Here is a 9182-nt window from a genome sequence, read left to right as displayed (position 1 = left end):
CTTAAGATTGACCAAGGGATTATCAGGAAAAATATTAACATCTACTCACTCCGTCCCAAAATAGTGTCACTGATTTAGTATAAAGTTGTATTAAACCAGCAACGCTTATTTTGGGACGGAGGGAGTACAATACAAAATCAATATCACTAGATCAATCATGAAGTATACATTTCCATACTAGATTTATACGAAGTTGTAGATGTTAATATTTTTCACGACAAACTCTGGTCGATGAGCCTTGTAAATCCGCCAAGAGGGATTACATTCATCTATACAAATCTGCTCGGTTGGAATAACCGATGCAAAAACAGAATATCGATTGAACTTCTGAAGGTGTTCGCAGTAATAATTCACAACAGCACACTAAAACGGTAAAACCTATCATCTGAGCTTCTGAATTTCTCCACCGTAACAGCGCAGAACAACACACTAAAACCTAACCCAGCAGCGGGTGCACTGCGCCGCGCAGTCCCCTCTGCAGTCCACATTGTAGCCCAAAACCTTGGGATTCCGTAAGAGAACGCTCCGGAGAGTCTTCCCGTTTATCCCCCAGTCACTGTCCAGCTTGCCGACATTCAGCTTCACCTCGCTCTCGAGATCGCACCCAAGAACCTCCGGGAATTTCTTGAGCAGCTTAGCTTGTGTTGCTGTCACCGGCGTCCACGACAGCGGCGGCCTGAGCTGGGTCAGATGAGAGCGGCCGCCATTTTCTGTGAATCCTATTTGCGTGCTGAATGTTTGGCTGGACAGTTAATCCTGTGAGTGAGTGGGGTTCCTGTTCCATGTCTCTTCTTGTAAAACATCTCAGTTGGTGAAGATGGCACAGGAGGAATAGAACAGAAACCACACTTAGAGCATGTTCGGATTCTCTCTGCTCCACAACTCCACTCTTGGAGCAGGCAGAGCAGAGCCAAACGCTTTAACTCCTCGGAGTCGGAAGCGCGGAGTGGAGCAGTCTACAGTTCAATTTTCTGGAGCTGCTAAAACCGAACTCTGCAGATCCAGCAAATGATGGAGTTTGTGGAAATTACAGGAACCTGCCACCGATAAGTGGAATATACCGGTTCGTGCGATCTATCTCTCTCTCCCGCTCGTACGTTCCGCTTCATTATTTTTCTTGGGCCAGCTTTTTGAGACAAAAGGCCCAGTTAGCGAAGGGAGCCAGGGTTCGGTTGCCGAACATGTTTCAGATCGGAAAAATCGGAGCAACTAGTTAACGAGCGCTCCTTCGGAAGCCTCGTAACTATCAGCGCCAATTGGCGCGCTCTCAGCCATTTGTCACGTGTCGCGCTCTGGACGCTCCCTCCAGATTTTTTTTTAATTTTTCCGCACGCGTTTTCGGTTTTTTAAACGGTTTTTTCCCGGGGTTTTTCGATGTTTTGGTTTTCCCCTGGTCTTCCTTAACTTTTCGACCAAAAAAAATTTTCGAAAAAAAAATTATGCGAAAAACGCGTTTTTTTTTTGCGAAAAGTCACGGTTTTGCTTCCGCGAGAGGCACGGTTGTGCTTTCGCGAGAGTCACGGCCGTGCCTCTCGAAAAGGGAAAAACAAAACGCGTTTTCTGTTTTTTTTTTTCTTTCACGAGAGTCACGGTTTTGCTTCCGCGAGAGGCACGGTTGTGCTTTCGCGAGAGTCACGGCCGTGCCTCTCGGAAAGGGAAAAACAAAACGCGTTTTCTGTTTTTTTTTTCTTTCACGAGAGTCACGGTTTTGCTTCCGCGAGAGGCACGGTTGTGCTTTCGCGAGAGTCACGGCCGTGCCTCTCGGAAAGGGAAAAAATACGCATTTTCTGTTTTTTTTCTTTCGCGAAAGTCACGGTTTTGCTTTCGCCAGAGGCACGGTTGTGCTTTCGCGAGAGTCACGGGCGTGCCTCTTTCGGAAAGAAAGAAAACGCGTTTTTTGTTTTTTTCCTTCCACGAGAGTCACGGTTTTGCTTCCCCGAGAGGCACGGTTGTGATTTCGCGAAAGGCACGGGCGTGCCTCTTTCAGAAAGGAAAAAAAAACGTGCTCCCGGTTTGGTCTTTTCGTCCGGTTTTTTTTTGTCCGTTTTTTTTCAAGAAAAAAAAGTTCGTCAAAACCTATCAACATGGGATCTAGTTTTGAAGATCTCGACGCGAGGAATCCAATGGTGAAAACGGTTTGAGATTTGGACGCACGGTTTAAGAGATAAAACATTTTGAATAAACGGATCTACGAAAAAAGGGAAAACTACCAGGTTGCGACAAGTGGCGCGCTGCATGTGCGCCACTGGTCGTGACTTGGGAAGGTGGAGTGTTCTTTGCAACGAGTACTCCTTAATTAGTGATTTCGGGAAAAATCTCGGCGGGAGCAGGGAGCCATCGAGCGGAGCGCGGATTTAAAGATTCGGAGGAGCTAGGTTATTGCCGAACAGGCCCTTACTCAGAAGTCATTGGTATTATGCATTAAGTCATCATGCAGATAAAATCAGGCTTTAGTGTCTGCTCGGAGCTGTCGGTGGTTCGCGCGTGTGACCATCTGTTGCCATGTTGGCCAGGTTGGCCTGTGGTGCCCATGCTATGGATTGGGTTGTATCGGTTTTAGCCTGGTTTTCCGCCAATTAACCGGGCAAATCTCACTTTTTCTAATCAATGAAAATGGCAAGTCTTTTGCCTCGTTTCAAAAAAAAAAAAAATCGTCGTCCACCGCTGCGGGAGATGGAACCAACCAACCAGGGAGGGGAAGAAGGGGAGTAGTAGAAGTTATACGCACGCATAGGGCAGGGGCAGCTGGGCCGGCGGCCGCCGGTCTTCGCTTTTGACTGCTCCTCAACGTCTGATTCTCTCGGGTCTCGGCAGAGGTTAGGAGGGTGGGGAGGCCGGAGAGCCGGCCCAAGGAAAGGAACAGAAAACCCCAAAAAAAAAGCATCATGAAAGACACGTGAGTAGTACCAATACGACAGCGCAGCAAAGAAAGCTAAAAAAATTGTGCTTGAAGCTGCTGAATCATATATGGGTTCACCTTTCCACTTGAGATCACTGCGAACAAGTAACAAGAATAATAAAGGTAAAGGGTCAGAGAATCTCAAAAACAGAAGTAACCGAATAAGATCATCGATTAATCATCTCATGGTCGATGAAATGTGTGAGCTGCCGTTTTCTCTATACTCTCAAATTATCATAGTTTTGGAAAGAACTGATTAGTCTGAGAAATGCCTATCATAGAGTAGAGAGGCATCTGAGCTTTGTTCGAGAACTGGTATTTGAGCATTCTGGGACTAGCCGTGGATGTGGCTGCATACTCTTATGAAGTTTGCCTCAAGCTAGGTACGGAAATGTATGCATTGCATGCACATGCTTCACTGAATCTGATTCTGAGCTACTACACCCGATTGCTCCAAAACAAAGCAAGGGAAAAAAGAAAAAAAGCAAAGAACGTCATCATGCTCACACGTGGGTAAGTGCGCACCTTTACCTTTGAGATATCCTATATATGATAGAGGAATCCTGCCGGCCCTTTGAGGTTATGGGTGCACCCTTACCCTGAGATCACCGCGAGCAACGGGCAAGAATTATTGTAGTAATAAAAGGTAAGGTAAAGAAGCAGAATATCGATGCATCATTTCGAAAAAAACAAGGGGGGTGATAGGCGCCGGTCGACCGGCCCAATTTCGGTTGTAGCTTTTTTGCATCACGGATGCAGCTCCGCGGAGTTGCCGCCGTTTGGTTGTAGCAGATTTTCCCATCGCGCGGTGGTAGCAAAAATCTGCATCGGTTGTAGCAGATTGCCCTGCCGATTGAAACATCGCCGGATGTAGCACCGTGTGCCGCCCCCATCGCAGCTCCGATTGTAGCTTCGTCCGTCCACAGGTTGCAGCTCCGGCGTGGCCGGTTGTAGCTCCTCCGTCCATCGGTTGCAGCTCCCGGCGTGGCCGGATGAAGCTCCTGGTGTGTCCGGCGGTAGCTCCATCGTCCGTCGGGCTGGTCTATCCCTGGGTGAGAGGGGTCGTCGGGGAACTGGAGGGGGAGGCCTCGTCGGAGAGGGAGAAATTGTAGTAGAGAGAAGTCCTCCGGTGGTGGGGCTCGCCGGAGCTAGTATCCGGCGGCGCGAGCGAGAGGTGAGACAGAGGATGCGTGAGCTGAGAGGCGAGGCAGGTGTTGCGCGAGCGGAGAGGACGGGTGCTGGAGAATTTGTGTGGATGAGAGAAAGAGCGGTGTGGATAAGGACGTGGGTGGTGTCCCGTGACGCGTGTGGCGTGCGCTTGCTGTGCATGTGTAGTTGTGCACGAGTATAACGGCGAGACCGGCCGAAAGTTCGGCCGGCTGACCGGTTCGAAACGTTTCCCAAAAAACAATCAATATCCATAATACCAAATCAATATCATTAGATCCTTCATAAAAACAGATCTAGCACACTGCGACCGAAAGTGGCGACCTCGGGCATCGGCGAGGAGGGGTTGGCTACAGCAGGCAGCAGCGTCGTTTTAGCGTTGATGTTTCATTTTCCTATTTAATTAATCAAAAGATTAAAGGAGAACTGGACTAGTGCTCACCTTCATTACATCACAAGGCAGCACCACTCTTTCATGTATGTATAGGCTCATCAATCACATTGGGTCACCCGAGGAGAAATTAAGCTTAGCTAGCTAGAACCAAAATACCCAAGTGAACAAGGGAGGAAGAGGAAGCGCCGCATACATGGGTGTCCCAGATGCAATGCAATGGTGGGATGAGTGGAAGCTGCGCGTCCTCGTCTTGTGCAGCCTCTCTGTCCAGCTCCCCCTATACTTCTTTGCTTGGGTGCGTCGATTGCCTAAGCTTCGGAGGTTGAGGGTGCTGGCGTGGATGGCGCACATAGGCGGGGATGCCCTGGCGGTCTACGGTCTCGCCACCCTCTTCAACCGCCAAAAGCAGCTAACTGCCGGTGAGGGGAGCGACGCCGTCGAGCTAATATGGGTGCCTATCCTCCTGATTCACCTCGGCGGCCAGGAGATTACGGCCTACAGCCTCGAGGACAATGAGCTATGGAAGCGGCATGCCATAACTCTGGTGTCCCAAGTCACGGTCGCCTTGTACATCTTCTGCTAGTGGTGGTCCGGCCAGAAGAAGCTCCTGCAGTCGGCGGTCTTGCTCTTTATCGTTGGCATCCTCAAGTTCAGTGAGAAGCCATAGGCCCTCAGGAGCGCCAGCTTCAACAGCATGGCCTCCAGAAGTCTGTCCGCTCGAAGAGAAAAAGGATCCATTCCTCCATGGTGGGCATGGTGCACTCTGAATTTACGGGATTTTGTTGCAGGAAGCAAAGGAAGGACCCCCAACGCAACCTTTCACTTGAAGAATATGTAAAAGATGCAAAGAGGCTTGTACAAGAGACCAAGGTAGCAAGTGCAAGTGACCAAAGAAGAGAGAATAAAAAGTTTCTAGACCGTGCAATAAAGAAACTACGTCTCTATGATGCTTGTGGACCTCTCTACTGGGTACGCTGTTCGTCTTAACTATCTAGAGTATTCCCTGAAGCTGGATGATTGGTATGGACACGGAGATTTATTTACCTGGATTTGGAAGACATATGGAACCCTGTACACCAAAGGGAGATCACACTACACTATCCTTGGCATCTGCTCGACGATTTTGCTTCCTTTCCTGACATTAGCTTCCCTGGTGCTCTTCGCCAAGAGTGACAAGAATGGTTACAATGACAAGGACATTGGAGTATCATACATCCTCTTGGGTTGCACAGCCATGATTCCATTCACACCCTTCTTGGCCTTACCTTGTGAGTGTTGGATCCTAAGATATCTTCGTGGTTGGCAAGACGTGGTTTCACAGCACAACCTCATGTCCTTTTGTGCTCGCAAGAAGCAGCCCACCACTTTGATGAAACTTGCTGCATTCAAGTGCCTCAGGGAGTACATTAACAAGCAATGGTACATTTGGCAGGTGCCTGCGGCCTCCCAGATTGAAGGGCCGATTCGCCAGTACATAAAAGATGGGTGGAAGAACTACATACATGATCCTATCACATACAGAAGATTCAATAATCTCAGGGGGCAGCTGACTCTGTCGAGGCACCATCAACTGGGGCGACAACTAGCTTGGAGCCTCGACCTACCGTTTGACGAGATTGTCCTTGTGTGGCACATAGCCACAGATCTCTGCTTCCACCACCCTGCTCACACATGCTCCCAAGGTCAAAGTACCCAACACGGCAGGCAGACATCCAACTACATGATCTACCTGCTTTTCATTTGTCCTGATATGCTGATGCCTGGGACGAGACAAGATTTGTTCACGGTTGCTTGTGATGATATCGAGCACATTCTCAGGGACCAGAATGACCCAGCAAGCATTGCACAGGGGATTCTTCTCATGGAACAAGATGAGGAACATAAAGAAGATGTGGTTCCCAAAGCCCACAAACTCGCCAAGCAACTCATGGACCACCCCAACGAGGAAGAGAGGTGGACGGTGATCCAAGGTGTGTGGGTAGACATGCTCTGTTATTCTGCTGGTAGATGCAGGGGCTACCTGCATGCCAAGAGCCTGGGTGAAGCTGGGGAGTTCCTTACAAATGTCTGGCTCTTATGGTCGTTGATGGGAATGGAAACCTTTGGTGACAAGATCCACGTAACAAGTCAGCTTCTTGAAGAAGAGATCCGCGTAACAAGTCAATCTCTTGAAACAGAAATCATGGATGCTCCCGTCTGAAATTGTATCGGTCAGTGTGTGCTGGTAATTTTCAGCTCTCCTCTTCCTCATGTGCTGGTTTTTCTTTTAATTCCTTTTCCTATATTGAGTTGAATGTGTTGTTGGTTTTTAAACTTGGGTGCTTCGCATTCAATGAGAGAGCGTGAGCGTGCCGTGTGTGCACATTGTGCCATGTCGAGTACATGCCCGGTGTCGAGCATGTTCGCACCGGGCCATGTCGTATAGTGTGGCAGCCGCCTCCGTCGCACCTGATTCTAGCTGTGAGATGGCATAGCTACAAAAGAATCGTGGCACGGAGCGAGCGGATTGTCATAGCACACATGACTCATGGAGTAGTCATGGGGTCCTTATCCTGGGTCTGTTTGATCTTGTTTACTTGAGCTATTTGTGTGCCTTGTGATGTGCTCCAACTTGCCTGCCGCGAGTATATATGCTTATGTGATTTCATCTACTTTTAAATTTATTATCATTACTTATAAACTGCTACAATTTCTACAAGTTATATTCAGTTTATACTAGACTGGAAGTAAACCCATGTATTTATTACTTAAACTTTGACAGAGTTTATGGGGGGGGGGGGGGCATCAACATCCACGGTACGAAATCAATATCACTAGATATATCATGGAGTATATTTTCATACTGGATTTAAATAAAACTGTAGATGTTAGTATTTTTTTCGAAAAACTCACTCAAACTTAAAATATTTTGACTTGAGACAAATCAAATTAGCTTTGTAAACCCTCCCGGAGGGAGTACATGTACATCCATCTATACAAATCTGCTTGGTTTGAATATAACCTATACAAAAACAGACAGACAGTTGGTAACGTATCATCTGAGCTTCTGAATTTCTCCACCGTAACAGCGCAGAACAACACACTAAAACCTAACCCAGCAGCGGGTGCACTGCGCCGCGCAGTCCCCTCTGCAGTCCACATTGTAGCCCAAAACCTTGGGATTCCGTAACAGAACGCTCCGGAGAGTCTTGCCGTTTATCCCCCAGTCACTGTCCAGCTTGCCGACATTCAGCTTCACCTCGCTCTCGAGATCGCACCCAAGAACCTCCGGGAATTTCTTGAGCAGCTTGTAAAGGTCGTCATCAGAGAGCCCGAGGCCCCTGACGTAGTCCAGCACTCCATTTACCACCTCCGCGCTCGGAACCTCCTTCTTTCTCTCATCGGTCCAGTACGGCGAATGGAGCCATCCGAACGCCTTCTTCAGCATCTTCTCGGCGTCTTCGGTGGAGAAATTCAGTGAGGTGAGTATCTGCTTGCACTCTTCCCATGTCTTGCTGTCACCGGCATCCACGACAGCGGCGGCCTGAGCCGGGTCAGATGAGAGCGCCCGCCATCTTGTGTGAATCCTGCTTGCGTGCTGTGCTTTTCCGTGCTGAATGTTTGGCTGGACAGTTAATCTTGTTCCATGTTTCTTGTTGGAAAAGATCACAGTTGGGGAAGCCAAGAGATGACACTGGAGGAATAGAAGGCGAACCCCGCTCGATCAGAAAGTCATCGGTATGTGTTAAGTCGGCAGGCAGAGAAACCAAGAAACTGAAAACTCCAAGTGTAAAAACACAGCAGTATATAGCAGAGAGAAGAAGCAATATGGGATGTGAATTGTCAAGTTAAGACTTGGTTCTCATATGCGTATACCCTCCAATCGAATCAATCAATGAATGTGAAAACTGCGCTAGAGAAATCAGTAAATACGTTTAGTGCTAAAGTCTAGGATAAATACCAGTTCCTCCGAATATACTGAATGCTAGGTTGGGAGTAGAAAGATAGCAAAAGGCGTATCTGGCTTGCTACTGGTAGGTATGACTGATACGTATTGGTGTACTGAAAATGCACTAGCTTATAATACTACGTAGTACGTATATGAGTAGTGTGCAGTTCAAATTCAGGAATCCATGTGGGTCGTGGTATGACTATGAATTATGATGGGACAAAATCTGAAATAAACAAGTTGAGCGCAAGGTGTTAAAAGTTAAAAAACAGAGAGAGGGGCTAGCATGAGCATCGCGTCTTACAGGTTGAAAGAAGGCCGGCGAAGCGGAAGCTTCAGTGGCCGTCGGGAAGGGGAAGGGCAGCGCCGGCGACCTGGCCAACATCCTGCACTGCATAGCCAAAGATTTAACCCCCAAAAAAGCGAGGTGTCAAGAAAGTCGTCGGACGCGGTCACAGATTCAGATTGGCTGGCCGGGGTCGGTAGTAAATGAATCTGGCGGGGTTCAGCATCCCGGCGGGGAAGAAGGGAGAAGCAGCGAGGGGGGTGGTAGTACGCACGGATAGGGCGGGGGCGCTGCGCCGGCGTCGGAGTCCCCGGCTGGTCGGCGCTTGTGCTTCACTTGTCTGTGGCGTGGCGTGGCTGGCTCCTCAGCGTCTGCGGCGGAGAGGGGAGCCGGCGCCTCCAACCAACTCCAACCAGCGGCCCCTTCCGAGCAGCCCCCAGCCAGCCACTTGCTCGGCCTCGCAAGAGCCACACACACACACACACAAAAAAAAACTAATATTGCGAGA

General features: G+C 48.8%; 1 protein-coding gene across 3 annotated transcripts; it reads right to left on the bottom strand.

Moving 5' to 3' along the window:
- Positions 1-385: 385 nt before the first annotated feature.
- Positions 386-9166, bottom strand: LOC123123684 (uncharacterized). Of its 3 annotated transcripts, XM_044544251.1 has the most exons (4): positions 8949-9166; positions 8693-8779; positions 7718-8133; positions 386-604 (listed from the first exon to the last, which is right to left on the bottom strand). In XM_044544251.1, the coding sequence occupies exons 2-4, from the start codon at positions 8771-8773 to the stop codon at positions 430-432; spliced, it is 672 nt and encodes a 223-aa protein (XP_044400186.1). In that variant the 5' UTR covers positions 8774-8779; positions 8949-9166; the 3' UTR covers positions 386-429. The 3 variants fall into 3 exon arrangements, with proteins under 3 accessions (XP_044400186.1, XP_044400185.1, XP_044400187.1); XM_044544250.1 differs by lacking the exon at positions 386-604 and having other exon boundaries at positions 7374-8133; XM_044544252.1 differs by lacking the exon at positions 386-604 and having other exon boundaries at positions 7374-8133; positions 8693-8774; positions 8949-9160.
- Between the last annotated feature and the right edge of the window lie 16 nt (positions 9167-9182).

This window comes from Triticum aestivum, chromosome 5D (assembly GCF_018294505.1).
Source record: "Triticum aestivum cultivar Chinese Spring chromosome 5D, IWGSC CS RefSeq v2.1, whole genome shotgun sequence".
Classification (NCBI taxonomy): domain Eukaryota; kingdom Viridiplantae; phylum Streptophyta; class Magnoliopsida; order Poales; family Poaceae; genus Triticum; species Triticum aestivum.
The sequence above is the reverse complement of the archived record's forward strand: the minus strand, read 5'-3'. Positions and strand labels throughout refer to the sequence as shown.

Bases quoted from the DNA above. Each gene is read 5' to 3' on its own strand.
- LOC123123684 (XM_044544251.1), bottom strand. From the start codon at position 8,773: ATGTTGGCCAGGTCGCCGGCGCTGCCCTTCCCCTTCCCGACGGCCACT. The intron at 8,134-8,692 runs GTAAGACGCGAT...CTATTCCTCCAG, and splicing joins CGCCGGCCTTCTTTCAACCT to TGTCATCTCTTGGCTTCCCC. The intron at 605-7,717 runs GTGCGATCTCGA...GGAGGTTCTTGG, and splicing joins AAATTCCCGGAGGTTCTTGG to GTGCGATCTCGAGAGCGAGG.